The 24,839-nt window shown below is 41.4% G+C and overlaps 1 protein-coding gene across 1 annotated transcript in view; it reads left to right on the forward strand.

The window, feature by feature from the left end:
* Window positions 1-24,839, forward strand: part of LOC122792978 (arf-GAP with GTPase, ANK repeat and PH domain-containing protein 1-like) — a 2,685,441-nt gene that overhangs the window by 577,320 nt on the left and 2,083,282 nt on the right. The window contains exon 2 of the mRNA XM_044060583.1: window positions 12,005-12,063. Coding sequence (XP_043916518.1) covers window positions 12,005-12,063 — 59 coding nt within the window. The remainder of the gene's footprint in view (window positions 1-12,004; window positions 12,064-24,839) is intronic.

Raw genomic sequence — 24,839 nt, forward strand, 5'->3', positions numbered from 1 at the left:
TTAAACTTTCTGCTTTGTTGACTTGGGTAGGCATTGGCTCTTTCTCGACTCTGAAGTGGATTAAGTGGGTAAACAGTAAGAATACTATCAAACTTTGGAGTTCCGATCATATTGGATATCCACCAGGGTGTGGGCCATTTGGTTCAGACAGGTTTTCTGGAATAGTGAGGCTTACTAGTTCAGTGTACACCTGTCACATTTGTGGGTTGATTATTTTCTTACATTATTTGTATTTTTTTTCTGTTTATGTCTTTGCAGCTTCCGAAACACAAATATTAATAACAGGAAATATATTTGCACCTCCACACTGCTGTAAAGTATAACAAAGTAGATTCTTACTGCATTGCTGTGAACTCTGTGGTGGACTCAGAAGAAGACATTATAACTAGCAAGTATCGTAGGCCTTTTATCTAAAAGGCTTGAGAAAACAAAGGAGACAGCTGTACTGATGATTGTTAAACAGCTGTCTTGGGAGACCAGAACTAAGTGGTTGTCATAAAATATAAGTTTTGGAGTTGCGTGATTATCACAAGGTCATTTCAGTTGACATTCATTTGTGAGTATTTTCGGTATCACATCTGTGTGTTAATTCCCTTCATCTGGGGCACTGTTTTTCCTTCTGATGACCTTGTTCTCATGGAGTGGCATGTTACTGGATGAAGAATTTAAGAGCAAAACAACAGAACATTATGTAGAGTTTGCATCAGAAGCTGTAAAAAGGAAGTTAATGTGTGTGTTTTTGAGGAATGGAAGGAGGTGCAGCATTAAATAAATGTTTTAGCTACTGTAAGGGAATTAGCAGAGTACATAAAGATGTCATCTTTCTGTTGCATTGTATAGTAGGAATTTAAAAAGGCAGTTTGACGATTTGGAGTGACTCCTTCTGAGACAATATGTCACAGAGTGGGAGGTTTGTAGATGTTTCCCTCATGAAGTGGCTGTGTTGTCACAAATTTGAGGGAATTCAAAACATCATAGGGCAGACAATATCTGCAGTTCTTGTGGGGGATGGATGGGAAAATGTTTTAGCTGAAGGAAACTTTTACAGTTTATTTAGTAGATGAATTTGTGAACTAAGTTGGTCACATGGTCCTTATGCGATCTCAAAGTCTGTTTCTTTGTAACCCTAGCTTTGCAGTGCCTCAAAGCGCAGAATTCAGTGCTGTAAGTACTTTGTGTTACTGTACTTGACAGCTTTTTTTTTTACCTGACATTATTTTAGATACAACTGGAAATTGCTCTGACCAGACTTGATTGGTGTATAGAAGGTAGCCGTGTAGTAAGCATGCTCCTCATGTGTTTGTGATATTTTATACTTCTGTACAATACCGTAAACTTTGTTGCTGTATACTTGTAGAGATGTTTGAGAGTACCTGTGAGTAATGTGCTGTTAGTTCTATATGTTGATGAAGCTGCCTGTAATATTGCTGACTTTATAGAAAGAAATGTATAACAGAATTAACAATGTCGCATGCATACAGGTCTCCTTTTAGGGCTCAGAAAAGTTAGAATCTAATGTAGCTGTGAGGGAGATGAGGATTGTAGTGGGAGCTTTTAGATGCTTCTGGTTTGAGAAAGTGCAGAATTATGATTTACTTGAACGCAAATGTGACTTTTTTTGCTTTTGATACCTTCGTGTATGGGTGTATATAGACATCTATGTAAGTATAAATGTTTAGGGATATGCGTGTATATACAGGTGTGTGTATATATATATATATATATATATATATATATATATATATATAAAGAGAGAGAGAGAGATCTCTATATAGATAGACAAAGGTATATGTATCTAACTGTATGGATAGATATCTGTAGGTAGATATGGATATATATATATATATATATATATATATATATATATATATATATATATATGTATGTATGTATTTGTATTTATACAGACACACACGTACATACAAATATAAATATATATATATATATATATATATATATATATATCTACATGTGCACAAACACATCCTCACATGTCCATCTCTGTTGGCATAGACAGATGAAGCCTGGACTACAACCCAGTTGATCTAAGTTCAAATAGCAGCCTGAACGCCAGTTGGAACTTGTGTGGGGGAACAGAGGAATGATGTGGCTGTACTAGTTTCCCCTCTCTTTAGAGGAGGGCACATGCCCAGGCATTCAGTCCCATAGCAGAGTCTGTAGTGCAGATCTGTAATCCCATGACAATACTGGCTTTGCGGTGGGCAGGGCTCTCTTGAGGAGTTACATTGCTTTCAGAAACAAGTGACATACCCATGCTGATGCTCATTACATGCTGAACCCTGTGAGCAGATGACTTAAGGCCTTCATGTAGAATTGGCACAAATAGGTTGTGGTGCTGCTGTCTGCTTTTTCAGGCCTTACCTCAAGGAGGAATAAATGGGCCACAGGGCTGTCATTGCTTAGAGGAGTGAATGAGCCAGTGGAGCAAGTGAGTAGAGGAGACTCTAATTCTCCCCAAAGTAGGGAGAAATAAATGACAAAATACACACACACACACACACACACACACACACACACACACACACACACACGCACAGTTATGTGCATGTATGTAATATGTGAAATTCAGGGTATGAGGCATTAAGTACCCCCACTGTTGGTTAGGAATTGAATAGACTGCGGTGGTGGTGCTGCAGTAGCGTTGTCGCCTCACAGTAAGACGTTGTCCTGTTCGATTCTCAGCTAGAACGTCTTCTGCGTGGAGACATGCGTGAATGGGCGTACCTTCATTGAAGGTTGTGCGTCAGAGCTGGCAACTCGGCACATAAAAATCTACTGCCAATCATTAGCAGACCGGAGTTCCGCTGTGGCGACCCCTAACCGGGAAAAGCCGAAAGACACAACAACAACAACAACTGTTGGATAGGAATTGAGTTTTGAGACAACCGGTTAAGCCACGTATACATCAAGTGTGTGTAAGTGTGTGCATGTAAGTGTGTGTAAAATATATTGCATTTGAGGTGCCCAGAACTGTTTATTATGGGTCTGTATTAATTCATTGAAGGTTCACTTCAGCGAACCTTTCTTCATTGAACTTCATTTCAGTGAACATTCATATTCGCAAAAAAATGTACGTAAAGGAAGCAGTTGGCCTGCAGCACAACTTTGCTCTTTTCACCACTGTAGTGCAATGTCAGAATTGGTATGTATAGTTGGGGGTGAAGCCCCCCCCCACTTTGGTGGGTTTTACATACTCTGGTGTGTTCTGGAGTTGTTTTGGCCAAGTGCTTAGTTTCCCTATTTAAATTTTTATTCAGTGAGAATGTTAGCTGAAATTTTAGTTTTATTTATTTATTTTTTTACATTTGTTGACCAGGTATGTCCAGCTGAGCTGAGGAGCCATTTTTCAGTGGCGGCCCAGGGAGAAAAACTCCATATATTAAACAATTATCAGATAACTAAACAGTTAATTAAAAAGATAGAACATAATTCATACAATACATCAAGGAAAACATTTAGAAGTGAGTTCAGTAAGAATGAGATGTAAATTAATTATGAAATTACATGATGCATTAGAGATCAGTTTTACAGATTGTAGTTAAGGATTAACATGGACCATTGAATGATTTTCACAAAGGCATGGGGGGGGGGGTAGGTTAAGAAAACAGTTTAAGGATCCTGTTAGGAGAGGTGGATAGTGTGAATTGTAAGAGGGAAAGAGGAGAGCAGGTGAGTGAGGGTCCTGATTTCAAGAGGGAGTTTATTCCAAGCAATAGAAGGATGGTAGCTATATATATTGCATCCAAATTTGGTCTTGGGTTTACTGATGTTTAGTAGGTCTTGGGTAGAGCTCCGTAGGGATCTAGTAGGAGAATAGTGGGAGATGAGGGAGGCTAGGACTGGGCAGAAGAAGGGCTGGAATAAGATAGAGTGGATGATCTGGAGCTGAGAGAGGAGAAGTAGATGGGGTAGCTTGAGCCAGATTAAGCTTTTTAGAGAGTGAGATGGGTTTTGTAAGGTTGTTGGGTGGCAAACCTAGCTATTTTATTATAGGTAGACTCTAGTTTTGATAGTAGAGAGAAGCTGAGATTTGTGAGAATTTGGGAGCTGTATGTTAGATTAGGTAGGAGGTAAGTGTGGGAGAGAGTGATCCTAGCATCTGTAGCCAGAAACTTCTTGTTTCTGCACAGGAGTCCTAATTTCTGATACAGTTATTTAGGAGGAGTTTGGAGAGTTAGAATTAGAGGAGTAAGGCTTAGGGTTGAGAAGTTTGGCTATGGATTCAATAAAGTAGGTGTTAAAGGTATTGGCTGTGTCATCAGGAGTTTTTTCTGGAAAGGGATTGGGTGAGCTTGGTATCTGGGTGTAGAATTTGATTTGCAGAATTCCAGAATTTTTTTTATCTGATTTTAATGCTGTTGGAGGATTGAAATAGTTCTTTTGTCTTTCTTCTTCTTCTTTTGGCTGCTCCCGTTAGGGGTCGCCACAGCGGATCATGTGTTTCCATTTCTTCCTGTCCTCTACATCTTGCTGTGTCACACCAACCACCTGCATGTCTTTTCTCACCACATAACAAAAAAAACAAATAAAATCAGTACATTGAACCAAAACTGTAGGGGAAGAGTGTAAAAACAGACTGTGTGTGTGTGAGGAGAAAGTAAAGGTCTAAGTGGGTAAGGTCTATTTAAAGAGGGAGCTTTAGAGACGGGGCAAGAGAAATTCAGTGTAGTTATGCCAAGGGGCTTTAAGAATAGCAGTTACACAGGAGTTTGGATTAGGTAAGATGAGAGGAAACAATAGGGCCGAAAGTGGTAGCTGGCATTTGTAATAAACCTTATCTTAGGCCTTCCTCTTTTCCTGTTACCTGACAGCTTCATTGTTAGCATCTTATTCCCAATATACTCTGCATCCCTCCTCAGCACATGTACAAACCAACGTAATCTTGCCTCTCTGGCTTTGTCTCCAAACCTTCCAACCTGGGCTGACCCTCTAATATACTTATTCCTAATCCTGTCTACCCTTGTCACACCCAGTGCAAATCTTAACATCTTTAACTCTGCCACGTCCAGCTCTGACTCCTGCCTTTTTGTCAGTGCCACTGTCTCCATCCCATAGCTGGTCTCACTACCCTCTTGTAGACCTTCCCTTTCACTCTTACTGGTACTCGTCTGTCACAAATCACTCCTGACACTCTTCTCCATCCACTCCACCCTGCCTGTACTCTCTTCTTCACCTCTCTTCCACACTCACCATTACTCTGAACTGTTGATCCCAAGTATTTAAACTCATCCACCTTCGCCACCTCTACTTCCTGCATCCTCACCATTCCTCTATCCTCCCTCTCATTCACACACACATATTCTGTCTTAGTCCTGCTGACCTTCATTCCTCTTCTCTTTAGACCTTCATTCCTCTTCTCTCTAGAGCATGTCTCCACCTCTCCAGGGTCTCCTCCACCTGTTCCTTACTCTCACTACAGATCACAATGTCATCTGCAAACATCATAGTCCACGGGGACTTCTGTCTGATCTTGTCTGTCAACCTGTCCATCACCATTGCAAATAAGAAAGAGCTCAGAGCTGATCCTTGATGTAATCCCACCTCCACCTTAAACGCATCTATCACTCCCACTGCAGACCTCACCTCTGTCACACTACCCTCATACATATCCTGTACCACTCTTACATACTTCTCTGACACTCCCAACTTCCTCATACAATACCACAACTCCTCTCTGGGCACCCTGTCATATGCTTTCTCTAAGTCCACAAAAACACAATGCAACTCCTTCTGACCTTTTCTGTACTTCTCCATCAACACTCTCAGAGCAAATATTGCATCTGTAGTGCTCATTCCTGGCATGAAACCATACTGCTGATCACTAATCATCACCTCCCTTCTTAACCTAGCTTCCACTACTCTTTCCCATAACTTCATGCTGTGACTGATCAATTTGTCTTTATTAATGAGGTTTTTTTTGTCTGATTTCTGAGTTCATTGCATCTTTGCTGGTCTGCAGGGAGCTTTGTCTGTTTCCATTTCATCCAGGCCTTGTCTCTAGCTTTCATTAGGGTACGAGTAGTTTTGGAAAGCCAGAGAGATATATTAGATTTTATGTGTACTTTGCAGGGAGGAATTAGTGAATTTAGGATGCTAAGAAAAGTAGGGTTGAAAGTTTGGACTGCTTCGTCAAGTGGGAGTAGGGTGAGGAAATTTCAGTTAATCTAGTGAGTTGGGTTTTAAATGTTTCTGGGTTGAAGGTAGATAGTTTGTGGCAGATAATAAATCTATGTAGTTTAGGGAAATGGGGAGTATATCTGAGCACCTTTATTGGGGAGTGATCACTCAGTGTGTTTGGTAGTGTTTCTGGGTTATGGTATTTGGAGGGATTGGAGACTAGGATGCAGTCTAGAAGAGTACTGGGTGTGTGTGAGTTATTAGTATGGGTTGGTTGGGTGATTAGTTGTGTAAAGCCATATAGGTTGATGTGATGTGGAGAATTAGGATTACTGAGAGTCAACCAGTTAATATTTACATCTCCAAGAAGGATGGTTTCATTGGGAATGTGATGAGAAAAATATGACAGAATGGTTTCCAACAGAGAAATGTTATCTCCTGGTAGGATGTAGAGGGCTGCTACTGTGATGGTGGTATAGTTGTTGAATTTAAGGTTAGCTGTCAGTAATTCAGCAGGTGGGAATAGTGGGATTGATTGCATGGGACTTGAAAGTGTGAGGTTGTGGGAGTAGTAATGGCAACACCACCACCTTTTTTTTTTTTGGCGATCAAGGCAGAGAATGTTATATCCGGGGGGAGAATGTCTTTGTCTTGGGGTTTTAGCCATGTTTCTGTTAGGAAGATGATATCTGGGGTGTGGTGAGATATCCATGCATGAAGTTGGCTGACTGTTTAGAATACTTCGGGTATTGATTGAGTAAAAGGACATATATTTGTTTGAGTGGATGGGTGGCCTGGGTTTGGGGAGGTATTGTTACTGGTATTATAGGCTGGGGTAGGTCATGGGTTAGGATGTATGTCTCCTGATAGGAGCAGGATTTTGGGTGGTAGTGGGAGTCAAATTTAAGTGGGTAGTATATAGGATATTTTGTCTTATTTCTAGACGTTCAGGAGCGGAAGGGAGGAATTTTTATTTTAGGACATTGGGTATTCATAGGAAGGATGGATTGAGAGATAGCTGCTGACAGCTTAGGAGAGGGGAAGCTATTGGTGTGAGGAGTGGTAGGATTGTTATGGAATGGAGGTAAATGTGTGGTAACTGATGTAAGAGTGTGAAGGAGAAATAGTGGAGATAGGAGTAGAATTGAGATGGTTGAGATATTCATGGTTAATTAGAAAAACATTTATGCTAGAGTAGTAGATGGCTGGAGATAAAAGTAATAAAAGGTTGTTGTGTGATTTGGAAATCGAGTAGGAGGAAAAAGTAAGTATTTATGTATAGGAGGAGGAGTGAAGATAATTCATTGATAGTAGGTGTGGCCTAGGAGGGTAGTTTGTGATGTAGACGGTAGGGGAGGAAAAAGGTTTAGGAATATGGTAGGAAGACAAGAAGGGGTGGGGTTTCAGAGGTGGTCAGATGAGATGGCTAGGTATAAAGGAAATGGTATGGTGGGTGGGTGGGAGGGGAGCGAAGTGAGCCCGTGCATAGCGGGCTACACCTGGAATGGAGGACAGCAGAGATAACAAAAAAACAAACAAAATCAGTACATTGAACCAAAACTGCAGGGGAAGAGTGTAAAAACAGACTGTGTGTGGATGAGGAGAAAGTAAAGGTCTAAGTGGGTAAGGTCTATTTAAACAGGGAGCTTTAGAGACGGGGCAAGAGAAATTCAGTGTAGTTATGCCAAGGGGCTTTAAGAATAGCAGTTACACAGGAGTTTGGATTAGGTAAGATGAGAGGAAACAATAGGGCCAAAAGTGGTAGCTGGCATTTGTCATAACGTGCTCACCACAGGGAGTATATCCCGAGCATACAAGTAGTTAATTTAGCAATATAGTTTGTTTGAAATAAATATCTAGGTTTCCTTTAAAGTTACATGGTATTTAACTGCATGCTTAGTTGAATTTCTTTAGAGGTGGAAGATGCACTTGAGTTTGAGAGTGGGGACCCGTTCTCAGTTAAGGAGTGATGTTTCTGCACCAAGCAATGGGTTTATCGCCTTCATGTATGGTTGGGGAGAGAGCTAGGAGGCAAAGAGGGAAGGTATGTCCAACCCAGAATTAATGGACATGCTCCACCTCAGTAAATCTAAATCCCTTAGAGCCACGCGTTCGAGGGACTTGAATCTCAGCACAGAAATAAATAGAACATGCTGGAGGGACAGATTCATAACCCAGAGGCTCCCTTCACTCTGGAATAGAATTCCAATTCATGTTAGGCAGAACACCTCAGTGACTCTCTTCAAGAAGAATTGTGATGAGTGGATGGGGGATCGTAGGTTTGTCCCGGGGAATTACTTCCGTGTCACTATTAGACAGAGGCACAGTAAACTAAACTTTAAAAAGGGCACAGTATACTCAAATCAAGGGGTGGCGTAAGCTAAACACAATCGGGCTAGGCTTATAAATGCCCCAGGGCAGATAGCCTAGTATGAACCTATGAACCTATGAGACAGATCTTAATTAGAAGGCATGCACGAGGAAGTAACAGGACAAGTTAGATATAGTCCGAACAGACAACATGCGCTAATGTGTTTAGTGAAATCACTACTGCCCATTACTACACAGTTCAGCATGTACATTATACAGATATCAGTGCTATCTCTAAACATATCACTATTACTTTTGGAACATTCAGTTATGTGTTCAGTATAGGGCAATACAACCAGCAGAGCAACAGTTAGGTAACAATACAACAGACTACACACTAGCTTTGGTACATCTATGCAGAGCGATTTACGCTGAGCTGTGTTTAAATGTAGTCACTGTTTAGTTAGCTAGAAAGCAGAGTTTAAATATCCTGCCTCATTGCAGTGCAAACATTAATTTAGCAGGACATAGTTTCAATAGTACCAAACAGCAGTAAATGTAACAGTTGCGGGAAAGGAGTTATTTGTTGGGACTACTGAAACAACGCAACCACAGCAGATAACACACATTAGAACAACATTGCGATTCTGTTGTATAGTACTTATCTTTAGAATTTAACTAGGCTGTAACAGTTGCTGTTTTGATCAGTAGACCAAATAATAAGCCATAGAAACCAGCAATTGAGATTAAGACATGCTACAGTTGTATTCCATTTACCTGGTGAGCATGCTATCACTAGGAACATGTTCGGCGAGGAGAGTGTGTGTAGGTAGGTGAGGGTTTACAGAAATGGCGCCAAGTAAATACGGAACACTGGTAATACCTAGGTCAGGAGGTGTGGTACAAGGAGGGGGAGGGGTGGGCTACACCTGGAATGGAGGACATGAATTGGAGGAATGGAGGAAATGAACGTTTGATGGTTAAGGTTTGATGAAGAAAGGTTAGCTGAACTGAACCTTTGAATTAATTCAGACCCAGTTTTTATACCTTGTGATTCTTGCTCCATTTTGCATTATATTATGAAATACTTGCATTACGTGATATTAACATTTTTGCAGAGTAGAATGCCATACAAATTATAAAAAATATCTTGCCACATGTTTGTATGGCGCATTTTACATAGGGCAAACTGCTTGTACCTTTAGACAAAGGGTATCACTACACTAGTGACATTAGGTGTTCACATTCGGAGAGCCTGTTGTATAAGCACTCCTGCATACATAAAAATGCCTTGTATACATTTATTGCCATAGATAAGGTAGTGAAAACATTATCAGATATCCATTTGAAAAAACAAATGTTAAATAAAAAGGAAAAAATATGGATATTAAATTTGAATTAAGTGAAGTTTTGTAAAGTCTACTTAGAATGAAGATTTTATTGTTGAGTAGACCATATTTATTTTTATTTTATTTATTTAACATTTGTTTACCAGGAAAGTCCGACTTGGTATGAGCCGATTTTCAGCGGAGGCCCGGGGAGAAATGCTCCAGACGCATGTCTTTGAATGTGGGAGGAAACCGGAGAACCTGGAGAAAACCCACACGAATGGAGTGAGCACATGCAGATTCCGCACAGAAGGAACTCCAGCTGAGAATCAATGCAGAGAACCTCTTACATGCTTGTTGGCCATCTGGCCTACTACCCTGACTTTGCTCATTTGTTCCCATCCAAGCAAGAGCATAATTTTCTTTAAAGCAACCGCCAGAGAATGTTTTTAATGCTTGCTTTAGTATTGCCTGCCACATGTCTGCAAGGTTCCAAGGTATGGGCATGCAGTGGGGCAGTATGAAGCCTCGTCACTAACTTCCATGAGTGATGTTACAGCATCCTCACTGTCATGAAAGCAGGCATTATTTCCAGTTCCTGCCTCCACTGGCGATTGTAGGTGGAGTGTGCTTCCCAGGACCAACACACCCCAACTCTCGTCCCTGAGAGAGAGGATCTTTCCCATCTCAGTGATCCAGCACATGAGCTGGCAGTCCTGTTCCAGCTGGGACATAGTTTGGGCTCATCCTTGTACACCACAGAGACAGTAGCATTAAATCAATATCTGAGGGATACTTTTGTATTATTTGCCACTTATTCTGCTTCCACACCCACCACCAATGGAGCATTCTTTCTGAAATGTTGAAGTACATGTTTTAGTGTGTTTTCTATTCATACTGATTGTAGTTATTTACATGATTATACTGTTATGTTCCCACCACTCTTGCTTATTTATTGATTTTTGTGATGCAGAACTAGGGGGTTCATAGATGCTCATTCCTTCTATTCTTAACTTTGTTAATATTTGCCTTACATCATGAAAAGGAGATATCCCGTATGTTGTTAGAAAAAAAGATGCTTTCAGAAGTGTAGCTGAGAACAGCTATCCATACTGAAACTTATTCTGGCAGTACACGTACCCACCCTTAATAGAGGTGCGGTTATGCTGAGTTTATCAGGTTAGTTGTTTACTAGTAGGGAGATATGAACTATATTAGCATAACTGTATTTGTATTTCTCAATTTGTCTACAGAGCGAATGTGCCTGATATGTGTAAGTCAGTTTATATCGACTTGTGCTTTCAAGTTTTCCTCACAGGACTCCATTAAAAGTGGAGTATCTGAAATAGATATTCCCATTCAACAGTTGTAAACAAATAATTAAACAAACAGTTTTTTTTTCTGTGTTGTTTTGCTTCCATGCTTGTTTTCAATTAAGCCTCTACCAACTGGACTAGAACCAGTTTGTTCTCCTGCAGTGGGTTTCTGTATACTAGGGCCGAGCACCATCCCGAAGGCTCATCATTCAGGCAGTCCAAAGGTAGTTTTGTAGTTGTCATCATTATGATAGTTAAGACCTGTGTTATAGGATCTAACCCCTCCCCTGGATGATGGGACCTGCACCACCATGGGGGCCACTAGGCACTTCCCTTGCAAGTGCATGCTTCTGAGCACCCAGAATGAGAGCTATGGCATATTGAGCTTGATGACCAAATGCCTGCCTCAGGATTGCCCCTTGTGTCGCCTTCTCTCCTTCAAGGAGTTGCAGCATTGGACTTCTCTGATCCGCTCCTTCTCCCCCAAGATGGCTAGCACCTATCCTTCCCATGCCAGCTCCAGTGCTCAAGCCAGCAATTGAAGCTGCTTCATCTGGCTTGTCTTATACCCTGTGCTCCAACGGAGCTGGTAATCAGTGCTTTGTTGTAATAAAAATTAAGCCACAGCTATGTCATAGAAACAGAACAGAACATGCAGTCTTAATACACTTTCATACATGTGTCCTATCTCTCTTGGAATGAATAAATCTGTTCTGTAAAAAAGCCATATCTTGAAATATACTTAGTTGATTCAATAACCTATAGAGGCAGCTCCACATTTGGTGGTATTCATAACTTGCTATTTGCATTAATAGCAATTCTGTTTCATTCTGCAAAATTGTATTGTAAAATTGTAATATTCCCAGAGTGAGCAACATATTAATGGTCTATTCCATTCTCTTCTTCACACAGATGCCTTTGTGAACAGCCAGGAATGGACACTAAGTCGATCAGTTCCAGAACTTAAAGTTGTGAGTACATTTTTGTAATACCAATTCTTCCTAAGTATATATTCTGTTATATTTAGGGTGTGTGTGTATGTGTGTGTACGTGCATATCCATATATGGGTCTATATGACATCATCGAACTTGTAGAAGTTTGAACAAAGTAATATCGAACCCAAAAGTCCGAAACGCAAAAATAGTGAAGCCATGGCACATCGATTTTTTTTTCCCAGGGAAAAAAATCGGTGGGCCGTTTTCAGGGCTTTGCTATTTCCTCCACTGTGGTGTGATCTCGGAGTTTATATATTTAAGTAGTGGGTGGGGGGCACAGCCCTCCTCTTTAGTTTTAGTTTAAGGTTTATGTTTTTTTTTTTGTTTGTTTGTTAGGGAACAGCGATTTTTTTTTTCCTTGGGTGAAAAACATCTCTGTTCTATGTGTTCGTTATTGTGCGGTTTCGGACTTTTGGGTTCGATATTACATCATTCGAACTTATACAAGTTCAACGATGTGATACAGACCCTCTATATATATATATATATATATATATATATATATATATATATATATATATATATATATATATATATATATATATATATATATATAGATAGATATAGATAGATATAGATATATATATTTGTGTGTGTGTACGTGTATGTGTATGTATATTTATAAACACGCACACACATATACTTCTGCAAGTATTGAGAAATGTCACTGTTGTTTAAGTGAGAGTTTAAGCTGCTGTACACTCTTCCCATTCCATCTGCCTGACTTTGGTTTTATTTCTCCAGATGTTTAGGGGTGGTTATTGTTTGGGCAGGGATGGATTCAAGTCCTAAATCAGAGCATATTTAAAGTTCATGAACCTCACTTGGTTCTTAAGTTCTGTTGTCTAGGATGTCTTCTGTATGGAGTCTGCACGTCTTTCCAGATTTTTCCCATATGCCAAACATGTCATAATATCCCTCCATATTACCTGTAGATATGCTTATGGTGTGTGTGTGTGTGTGTGTGTGTGTGTGTGTGTGTGTGTGTGTGTGTGTGTGTGTGTGTGTGTGTGTCATAGTAGATTGGATTTCTGAATGATCTCATTTTGCTAGTTTATAAAATGTATGTCATGTTTTGCTTTGAAGACTATGCATATGGAAATGGTGGTATTTTCCTTCGAAATATTTAACAATTTGGGCCTGATTTCACCAGTTAGTGGTACATTGACAGTGATGGCTTAGTGTGTTTTCACAGCGATTAATTTGCCTTTATTTTGTAGTGAAATTTTATCCTGTGGGTAATGGCTGATTTATAATCATCACATACGTATAAACATGCATTTGTTCATATTTTGTTATATTAAATGTTATTGTGTAATACAGCTTCCAGCTGTTGATGCTTACTCTGTGTGTAGTTACCACTTGTTCTCAAGGTCACCAGACCGGTACTTGCTCTCCCAATGGGGGTTGGGGGTGGGGGTGGGGGGGCTGAGCATCTACTGGCCCATTTTACCTTTAGTTTGAAAATTGCTGCATTGCAACAGCCATGCGACCAAAATGACCGTGTCTTTTCACTATAGAAACCATTTCTGAATGCCCTTTCTCTCCAACCTCTCATAGTAAGCTAGCCTGTTTGAGGAGCAGTAAAATATGCATGAGCTTTCAGTCTACTGTCCTAGGAATGAGCATTAAGGATTGGAAGCTTGGGAACTGATATTCTATGGAGACACACACACCACTAACTGTGCAGAAATACTGTGGTCCAGCAGTGTGGGTGGATATCCATTGAGAAAGCCTATTGTAGTCTTGCCTTATTTCTCTTCCTAGATGCTGAAAATGCACAGATCGTACTTACAGGATCAATTTCTAGGTTTATATCCACTGGAAATTAGACATCATTTGTTGCAAAAGAATTTGATGTGAGAATCTGCCTGTACTAGTCGATCAGCAACATCAGAGAAGCTTGACTCAGATGGCGCAGTTGTGGACATTGAGTAGGAAGTCTTGATATCAGAGAGTTGTGCACTCCAAGCCTATGATATACAGATGTAGCATTTTTTTGTTTTCTTTATGACCGTAGGTGGTCCCATACCTATTTGGGACATTTCAAGTGTAGCAGTGGAGATTCTTGGAGTCTGTTTCTCCCTAGAATCATGCTCCACACTGGAGGTTCATTCTACAGGGTGATTCAGATCTGCAGATAAATGCTTTAAGTAAGCATTTACACCTTCAGTAATTCATTTACGAACAGTGAGTATCTGTGAAGATCATTTTTTATAACATAGGACATATTCTGCCCCAGGCACTGAATAACCTGTATAGCTCAGAAAGCAGAGGGTACCAAGTAAAACAAATAGCTGGTGCTAACAGGGAATTACATAGGATCCTTTTGTAGTCAGGTCTGACGCTTTATTTAAACACCAGAGTAAACTAGACTGGATCTTGACTAACTGATAGAAGTTTAGCAAGTGTCTTGTGACCTCTTCCTCTGTTTGGGGCATCTGAAAAATGAAATCCTGCAAGTTGTTGCCTTGGTTTCTTTAGGGGTGCCTACTTCCTACAGCAGGCGCCAATGCTTTTTGCTGGACTTGTATTACAGGCCCATTTCTAAACTGTTGACCGTGATCAATGTCCTTTACCACTTTCAACAATTTTAACACCTTTACTAAGTTATCACTTAAGGCATAGGCACGCACACATTAATAGTAAAGAAAAAAATATTGTTAACTTTTTTCATGCATTATATATTACGTATATGTGTTCTTTCTCTATAACTGTCATTCACTATGGCATTACATAAATTGCTCAGTCCCTGCATTCCCTTAAACCTCATTCATCCTCCTCCTGAACATTGTTATGCATGTATTGTTTCCACAAATTCCTTTTATTTCTATGTAATTTTATCTGTTTACAATATTCAATATTTCAAATATAGTTGGTTTAAATTATGATTTCCATTTTCTAGTAATTGTTTTTTTGGCAGTTAATAGCATTAAACTTAATAAGGCTTTACTATGTCTAGGCAATTCAGATGATGTGCCCCAACTCAAAAGAATAATTTTCGTAGTTACAGCCATTTAATCCCCCAATATTTATGACAGAAGTACTCTGTGGGAAAGTCTTAAAATCTGCCAGCTCATTACACTCCTAAAACATATCTTAGTTACCAATCTCTCTGTCCTGTTTATCCGAGGAAAAATACTTTTATGTCTTTTAAGGTATAAAAATACCAATGCTAATACTTCCAATCAAAAATCCTAAATGTTCTGGACTTTGTTGATAATGTGGGACCTATATACATTTCCTTCTATTGTTCCTTTGTGAATTGGTTTTCTAGTCTGTCTCTTCCCAAGATTTGTAATGTCCATATAAGCCTAGCCAGAGTGTGTTTGGCTTTCGCCACCCATTTTAAATTAATTTTGCTATGTCCTTTTTCGAGGTTAGTATACTGTGCCTCTGTCTAACAGTGACACAGAAGTGATACCCGGGGTAAACCTACGATCTCCCATCCACTCATCAAGATTTCTCTTGAAGAGAGTCAGTGAGGGACTCTGCCTAACCTGGACTGGGATTTTATTCCAGAGTGAAGGGAGCCTCTGGGTTATGAATCTGTCCCTCCAGCATGTCCTATTTATTTCAGTGCTGAGGTTCAAGTCTCTCGAGCACATAGCTCGATGGGATTTGGATTTTCTGAGGTGCAGCATGTCCATTAATTCGGGTTTGACATGGCTTTATACGTCAGGCACAGATCGCCTCTGAGCAGGCGGTATGCCACTGAGTAGAGCTGGAGTTTCTTTAACCGGGCAGCATATGGCATCTGTTTGAGCCCTATGATCCACTTGGTGAGGTACTTTTGGGGTCTTTCCAGTTGCTGCAGGTGTCTGGTAAGGTACATCCCGAAAGGGGCATTGTACTCAATTATGGGCCTGATGAGGGATGAGTAAAGAGGCACGATGACCTCCCCTGATCTAGATGTTTATCCCTTCATGATTAGGTGGGCTATATAAAATGTTTTTCTAACACTTTGGCCACGTGGTTGTCAAATGAGAGATTGCTATCAACCTGGGTCCCCAGGTCCCTAATTACTTCTTCTGTACTTAATGGATTACCACCTATGTGATAATTTGTGGGCACTTTGTTTTTGCCAAAGGGGATGACTATACACTTTTTGGCGTTTAGCTTGAGGCCATGGCTCTGGCACCAGTTGTCTGTTTCTATGAGGCCCTTTTGGAGGATGCTTGTGTCGGCTGGAGAGTCGATTATGGCGCCCAGTTTGCAGTCATCTGCGAACTTAGTCAGCCACAGTCCTTCCGTGTTGGCCTGTACCTCCGAGAAATATATGCCGAACAAGAGAGGTCCCAGGACTGAGCCTTGTGGGACGCCACTTGTAACTGGTTTGGAGTGTGACATGGCTCCAGCAATTCTAACCATGTGGGTTCTGTCCTTGAGCCAGTTTGCAACCCATCTAGTGACATAGGGGTTTATATTTAAGCTGGTGAGCTTATCTATAATGCCCGAATGGGGTATTGTATCGAAGGCTTTTGCAAGGTCCAGGTAGGCTGTGTGGACCACCTTCCCCTCGTCAATGGCCTTGGTGACTGTTTCAAAGAAATCAACTAGGTTTAAGAGGCAGCATCTGCCCTTAACAAAGCCGAACTGGGTAGGATCCAGTGTCTGTAGGTCCCCAATATCTTTATTTATGAGGTCCATGATGATCCTTTCCATAGCTTTGCAGACCAAGCTAGTCAGGCTTATGGGGCAATAGTTTCCAGGATCCGTTGATGCACCACCTTTGTGGAGAGAGACCACTGTTGCTGTACGCCACTCTTTGGGTACATATCCTGTATTAAGGCTGAGATTGAACAGTAGTTTTATGTTTGGGTTTAGCTCTTCTTGGAGTTCATGTAGGACGCAGCCCGGGACACCGTCTGGTCCCATTGATGCTGTGTTTTTTGCTTTGGACAGGGCAGCTCTTACCTGAGCATCTGAGATGTCAGGGGGGCAGCACTCTGCTGGGATAAATATTTGCCCTTTTGGTGGGGGGGGTTGCGCTGAACCTGTCAGCTAGGATGTTGGCAATGTCTGTGGGTTTGGTGTATTTTTTGTCATTTTGGACTAATTCTGAGCATATCTGGGAATTCCCACCCAGCTTCCTAACATAACTAAAGAAAGCCTTGTGATTATCCTTAGTGTCCTGTGCAATTTTTCTCTTGAAGCTGGCCTTAGACGATTTTATGAGTGCCCGTAGTTCTTTGCTAATACTGATCAGAGATGCCTTCCCTTTTTGGGATTTTGCTCTATCATGTAGTAGCTTCCTCCTTCTATTGTATAGTTTGTTTATGGCTGGGGTCCACCAGACAGGATGTCTGCCTTTGGAGGATTGGGTCTTGGTTTTATTTGGGATTGCATGATCCATGCATTCCTGAAGGTGTTCATAGAATGCGTTTATAAATGATTCTGCGGTCTGGGCCGTATTTTCCACAGGCCCGGGGGCTTTGAAGGATTCCACCTCGGTTTTGAGGAGTGTGAAATTTGCTTTAGAGAAGTTTTTCACTGTGGTTTTCAGGGCAGGGGGTGGAGTCGGGATGTGAATATCCAGTGAGATTAGTTTATGGTCTGATCTTACCAGTGGGGGATACACTTATGGTCTGGAGCATAGAGTCCCCATGTTGGTGATGATCAGGTCCAGTATGTTTTCCCCTCTTGCGGGAGTGTTAACAAGTTGTTCCATAGCATTTGAGTTTATAAATTCTAGGAACCTTTGGGCTAGGGTGCTGGAGCTAGAGTAATGCTCCCAGTCTATGTTTGGGTAGTTGAAGTTGCCCAATATAATGGTGTTTGGAGAGACCTTCATATTTTCCAGTGTTCTCAGGAAGGCCGAGTGGGGTTCCTGGGTTTGGGAGGGTGGTCTGTAGCAGGCTGTAAACTGGAAGGCAGTTTTACCCACTGTTAGTTGCACATGGATAGTCTCTGATGCTTCGTGCTGTGCCACCAACCTGGAGGTGTGGGTATCTTTGACGAATATTGATACTCCCCTCCTTTTGTGGTGCGGTCCAAGTTTTGGGGCTGAAAAGCATGGTATGAGGTATAACCTGGTAGTGCTGGGGTGCTCTCGGGAGCCTTGAACCAGGTTTCTGTTACTGCATAGATATCGATGTTCTCCATGCTAAGGAGAGTTTCGAGTGCGTGCATCTTGAGGTTTAGACTTCTGGCATTGAGTAGCATTACTCTTAGTTTCTTATCCCTTGTGATACCTATGGAGGTGGGTTTGTCTTTTGAGCCTTGCCTAAAAAGGCACTATGGGGGTAGCAGGAGCCTTTGCCAATATCAGAAAGCCCAGGGGTGACAGGTGCAAGCCGTCCCTAGCGAAGCATCGTGGCTTGTCGAGCATGTCACCCCAGGCTGACAGGCATTGGATCCCCTTTGAATGACACTAATAGTTAAGCCGATTGTTGAAATTGATCATCTTGTCTCCATATTGTGGCATCATTCTTGGTGAGGGTAAGATGCTACTCAAGGTCAGGGTCATACCGGCCTGGGCTACATGCTCAGAGAGCTCCTCTATGTCTCTTTTCATGTAGTCCAGGGAGGTACGTCTCAGGTCATTCACACCAGCATGGACAATGACTGAGTCATATTTGTACTTGCCTTGGAGTGACCTGAGTGCTTGTTTTATGTGGCAGATCCTAGCGCCCGACAGGCAGCTCACCGTGACCTTCTCCTTGTTCAGCCTGGTGAGCAGGACGTCAGTGTGCCTGACGATAGAGTCACCTATTACAAGTGTATCAGGTGTGTTGTTTAGCCTTAAGGGCTGTGACTGTTCGGCACACTGGCTTTGTGAGCTATGTGTTGCACTTGTTTTGTTTTGGGGTAGCGGTTGCTTGGGAGTCTGCTTTATAGGTCTCTGCTGCTTAGGCAGATTTTTATTTAGAGCCTCCGAGTATGTTTTTGTGTGTTTATGTGTTTGGTTTGCTGTCGTGGTAGGTCTATGTGAGACTGGAATTGTAGTGAGTGTGGTTTCCTTCTCCTCCTGACTGGTTTCGCCAGTACTGAGTTGAAAGAGCTTAGCCTCCAGTATGGCTATATGGTTGCATCTCTCACATGTGTTGGAATTTGTTGGGAGGAGGAGAGGGTTGTCTGTGTACATGAGGCAGTTGTAACATTGCCTCAAGATTCCCAGATTCACCAGCTGGACCGGAGAGGAGATTGACAACTGACCTTTGGACATGCTAGAATAGTATTGGGAATTCCTTTATAATTGAAAAAAAAGGGCCAATAGGTGCTCAAGGGGAGTTTGTGAGGGTGTAGTGCTTTTAATATTTTAGTGCTGACTTATATAATTGCTTTAGTGAGCAAGTGCCAGGTAACTTAAATGCAATGTGTTTCAGGTAACTTAAATGCAAAAACGACAAACAGTAATTTTCTTTCAAGTGAAACAAGGAAATAAGTACAGTAAGCAATGCAGATATCACTAGGGATCCACAGAAGCACTGAAAAGCCGCATTTTAGGTGGAATTAGCGTTTCAGGGAAATAACAAGCAAACAAACAAGCAGCATACAAATAAAGCTAGATTCAGCAGGCCTGGATCTAGTCTATGCTACAGCAAACAAGGTGTACCAATTTCAGTAAGAAACAGTTCAAATATGCAGGCACTATAAGCCTTTAACCTGAAATTCCCAGCTCAGAAGGGCAGAGTCCAGCCTCTCCTACCACAAGAGTGCAGACCATGAACCTTCTTAATGTAAAATAACTGGCCTGAAGCCCAAGTGCTTAAACCAGAACTAATACACTTTTAGAATAACAAACACTGAGCCCTCAATCAGCAGTTCACAACTTAGAAGGATGTAAGCTACCTGTCCTGCCACCACAGTGCAGACCACAAACCTTCTTAATGTAAAACAACTGGTCTGAAGCCCAAGTGCTTAAACTAAAAGGCTTAGAATGAGTTACACCAAGCAGTAATAAGTACAATTGAGTACTTTTAAGATGACGCAAAAGCAAAATAAAGTAGGAAGAAACACAAATACAGTAAAAGCAGATTTTTTTTTTTTTTTTGAGTGAGCAAATGAGATGGGCCCAGGAGTTACAGGACAGAAACAAGTGCAAATGAGAAAGTTGAGAGAGATGGAAGGCTGCCCAAATGGCCAATAACCACAAATTCTGGGCCAGAACCACTCCTTATGTGGTAGACAGGTTGCCTAGTGCTTACCACTCTTACTGATAAGCTAGAAGGCTTCCCTCCAACACAGAAAGGCTTGGGGGCTCAGAAGCTTACAAATAGACCTGGATGCAGCAAATCTGTATCTAGAACACTAATTACAGGAAAGGTAGGAAACAGGCTTACAATTTTTTTTTTTTTTTCAGAAAAGTAGCAAAAACAGTAGTAAAAACAATTCACATGCAGTGCAAGCTGGCACACTTGAGTATGTAGCAATATTAGTCCACACACAGTTTGAAAAAATGTAATTAAATTAAAAAGGACTAAAAGCATGTGCAGAAAGGGTTTATTAGGTAGAATGCGATAAAGAGATGGGACTGGGGGAGTGTCCTAGATCAAATCTACAGTGGGGCGGGCACTGCAAAAGCCACCAAATTTAAACTACTACCAGAACAGGGAGGGGGGGGGTTCAACAGAGATGTGAGAAATCAGAGTGCAAATTATAAAACCCAAAAAATATTTACTGATCTCTGTATATTTGCAGAACACTAAGACAACAGATATCTAAGCAACAATTTAGCTCTATAATACAGAATAATACAGAAAAATATACTCAGCTCTATATATTTGCAGAAAGTCTTTGGATTCTTGTAGTTGTCATACAGTATATTTTATATTCCTTAATAATTTTTTAAGCACCTTTATTAAATCAACACTTAAGACACATCACAAATATATTAACAAAAAAGATGACAAACCATACTAACAGTTATGTCCATTTACAGAAATTGTACTTGATTTCTTTCTTTATAACAGCTGTTTTTCAGTCCAGTGTTACATAAATCGCTAAATTACTACCTTCTCCTGGTCCGTAATCCATTTAATTTGCTTCTTCCCCATTCAAAGATTTCTCAGTACTTAAATACAGTTAGTTTAGATGTTGATTTCCATTTTCTAGTAAATGCTTTTTTTGGCAGCCAGCATAATTATATTTAATATGGCTTTACTATGTTTAGGCATTTCAGATCCAGTATCCCAGCTCAAAAGAATCATTTCCTGACTTACAGCACTTGTTCCCACAATATTTTTGACAGAGTAGGGAATTTTTACAGTCTGCCAAGAAACATGTTCCTTTTTATCTGTTTCTTTCCCATCATACCTCCAGCATTTGCTGTCTGCCTCATGAAAAATCTTTGAAGTCTGTCTGGGGTGTAAAGTACGTATTCAGTCACTTCAAAAAATCTTGGACCTTCTGGGCTTTTTTTATACTTGGGAGCCATAAATATGTCCTCCCAGTGTTCCCTTTAAATAGTTTTTCCACTGTCTCTTCCCAGTCTTTTCTAACTACCTCTGATTGATTTCTAACTACCTCTGATTGATTTTTTATAGTTATGCGGTATGATGTTCTTCGTGTTTCACTGTTGCAGTCATTACATTTGGGGTTATCTGCTGGCAGGTTGCCCTCAGTTGGCCTGAATAACAAAGTCTTATGTCCTGCATCGGTTGCTGTCTCCTCTTCCATGACGTCAGGTCATCAGGGGTATAAAACATGCAGCCAATGCCATTTTATTCAGTCTTTCTTGCCGCGCGGTGCCCAAGCAAAAGCAGTTCGCAAGTGCCGGTCGGCAGACTCCTGAAATTTTCGCATTCGAGTTTCAGAACTGAAGTCTTCAAACTAAAGCCAAGTATCCCGTTGGGGAAACTTTTTCTTGCTCCTTACCGATGTCAGTAAAAGTTAATAATTGCATTACTTGTGGGAAGCAAATACCTCATAAGGATTTTCATTTGTACTGTATTCCTTGCCTAGGCCCTGATCACAGTGTGCCTTGCTGTCGGTTTTGTGCTAGATTTAACCAACGCACTATTAAGCGTCGGTATATTTTTGCTTCTGAATATTTTGGTTCAAGATTTAATTATCCTGAAATGTCGGTTAGCAATCCAACTACCGGAGTTCACAAAAACGCAAAGAAAAAGAGACAGACCATCGAGGTCCAAAACCGATGAAGCTTCTCCTAAGCCAGTCGCCGGTACTCAGTGAGGCGCTTTCGTAGCCCCTGATACCCGCTACTTTTGAGTCGCAGGCCTCTACCGAGACCCATTCAGAGTCCGGTATCCCTTGGATGGGTCCAGAGCCGCTGAGCAGGCACCAGCTTCTGAGGGTGTTTTCAGGCCTCAACATTTTTATATTAACCCGACGCCAGCCTCAGAAACAAGGTCAAAAACTTCTTCTATGTCTAAAAAAATGACACATGAGCTATGTGCTCAGGCCCCTATGCCTAAAAAACAGATGATCAAAGTGGCTGAGGATTTAATTACCTTGATCAGGGGTTCCCAACCCCCCCCCCCCCCCGCTAAGAGGCCTAGGCAAGGCACTGATTATGAATCTTCAGATCAGGTTTCCATTTCTTCTGATTCCTCTTCTGCTCAGGAATTTCCTGTTCCACCCTATGAGGATTCTGATGCAGAGGAATCCATCCCATCGGCATCTCCTCCTGAGGATTACTGTTTTGGAGAGACTTTGCATACTTTAAGGGAACATTTTCACTGGTAGAGTCAGGACTTCTCTGAATCAAAAAAGAGGCTTAGGGATTTCCTTTTTCTTCCTCAGCTTAGGCCTTTGGCAATGCCTCCTGTATTAGACATTGTTGATGTGTTTTCGGAATCAAGAATGGCTCCTGATTCCCTGCCTCCGGCTCCTAGTAAGCCAGACAGATATTACAGGGTTCCTGACTCCCACAAATTTCTATTCAAAAATCTTGCTGCTGATCCTGAAACTATTTCTCAGGGTCCCAAGGGTGTAAAGGCCTCTACAGCCAAAAATCCTACCCCCTCTGATAGAGATTCCAGGGCGCTGGATAGATGGGGAAAAAGGTTTATACGTCTGCAAGCTTGGCAATCAGGGCCTTAAACTGCCAGTTTCATATGCTTAAATATCAACAGCATGTTATGGGCTTACTAAAACAGAAAATTATGTTGATTTCTGATTGTGTGGAAATAAAGAGTTACAGGAATTATTGCATTCAGCAGAACAGGTTGGAAAGCATACTTTGCAATGAGGTTTTGATTCCTTGGAGGCCTCTTGTAGGGCCACCGTTACTGGATCTGTGATTAGAAGGCATGCCTGGCTCAAGGAGCAAAATCTGCCTGATCATGTTAAAGCTAAATTGTTGGATGCCCCTTTGCAGCATGATACTCTGTTTGGTAATAAGGCAGAGGAGGTTTTAAAGAAAATGGAAGACAAAGCTAAATCTATGCAAACTGCAAAATATTTCTTGCAAGTGCAGCCATCCAGGTTCAGTAGACACTGGCCTACTAAAAATTGGTCCTTTCCTGTGTCCAACAGAGCCACTCAAGGCAAATCCAGGTGCTCAAAAGGCTCCAGATACCAATCACAGGGTTCTTACAGGTCAAAGCAATGGGGTGCCTCCACCTCCAAAACTGGAGGAAACAAAGCACAACCCTACAGTAAGCAGTCTCAATGACTTTCCTCTGCCATCACCAAGCACTTACCTTTTGGCAGCCCCCTTGGGGGGAAAACAAGCACTTCATGCTCAAAATTGGCAGTTAATTACCCAGGTCAAGTGGGTATTAAACATAGTATCCCAGGGGTACAGATTTCATTTCCATAATTTGCCAATTCCAAACGGATGGCCGGATCTGCCACAAAATCAGTGGGCAGAGGCCCAGAAACAAGTCATGTCCCTCATGGATATGGAGGCTATTCAACCGGTACCAGAAAAGGAAAAAGGACAAGGGTTTTATTCAAGACTTTTCCTGGTACCCAGAAAAGACAATTCATGGCGTCCAATACTGGACTTATCGATTTTGAACACGTTCCTGGACATTCCAAAATTCAAATTGCTGACTTTACAACAGCTGCTGCCTATGCTAGGCAGGAATGCTTGATTAGTAACTCTAGACTTAAAAGAGGCATATCTGCATATCCCAATAAGGGAATCATGCAGAAGGTACCTCCACTTCAAAGCAGGTTTTTTGCATCACCAATTCTCTGCACTGCTCTTTGGCGTATCTACTGCGCCCAGGGTCTTTACAAAGTGCCTGGCACCAGTAATTGCATTCTGCAGACAAAGAAGCATTCAAAGTTATCCTTATCTGGTCTCATTCAAGCAGAGGACAAGGACACTCTTCTTCAACATCTGGCATTTGTAAAAAGGCTTCTAGCATGCCTAGGGTACACCATAAACAAAAAGAAATCCCAACTGGTACCCTCTCAAATAATTACATTCCTGGGTGCAAGCTTGAATACAACTGCCCAGATGGCTTACCTTACGTCAGACAAACAAAGGCAACTGACAACATACTTCAGACAAATGGCAACAAAAACCCAGTTATCTGCAAGACAAATTCTGCAGGCTTTGGGGTTCATGGCATCCTGCATTCTACTAATTCCATATGCGAGACTGCATATGAGGAAACTTCAATGGTACCTAAAACGTTTATGGAGTCAGCATTGTCACAGTCTGGAAACAATGATTCCTCTCATTCCCTGCCTACAACAGGAGTTTCTTTGGTGGACAAAGACATGTCACCAAAACAAGGGACTGTTATTCACTCTACTCCCTGCCACCCAAACCCTAACTACAGATGCATCAGACTATGCTTGCGGGACCCACCTGGCAGGGAAATGCATT

Source organism: Protopterus annectens, chromosome 2.part0, assembly GCF_019279795.1.
Source record: "Protopterus annectens isolate FY-2018-M chromosome 2.part0, PAN1.0, whole genome shotgun sequence".
NCBI classification, from domain to species: Eukaryota; Metazoa; Chordata; order Ceratodontiformes; family Protopteridae; genus Protopterus; species Protopterus annectens.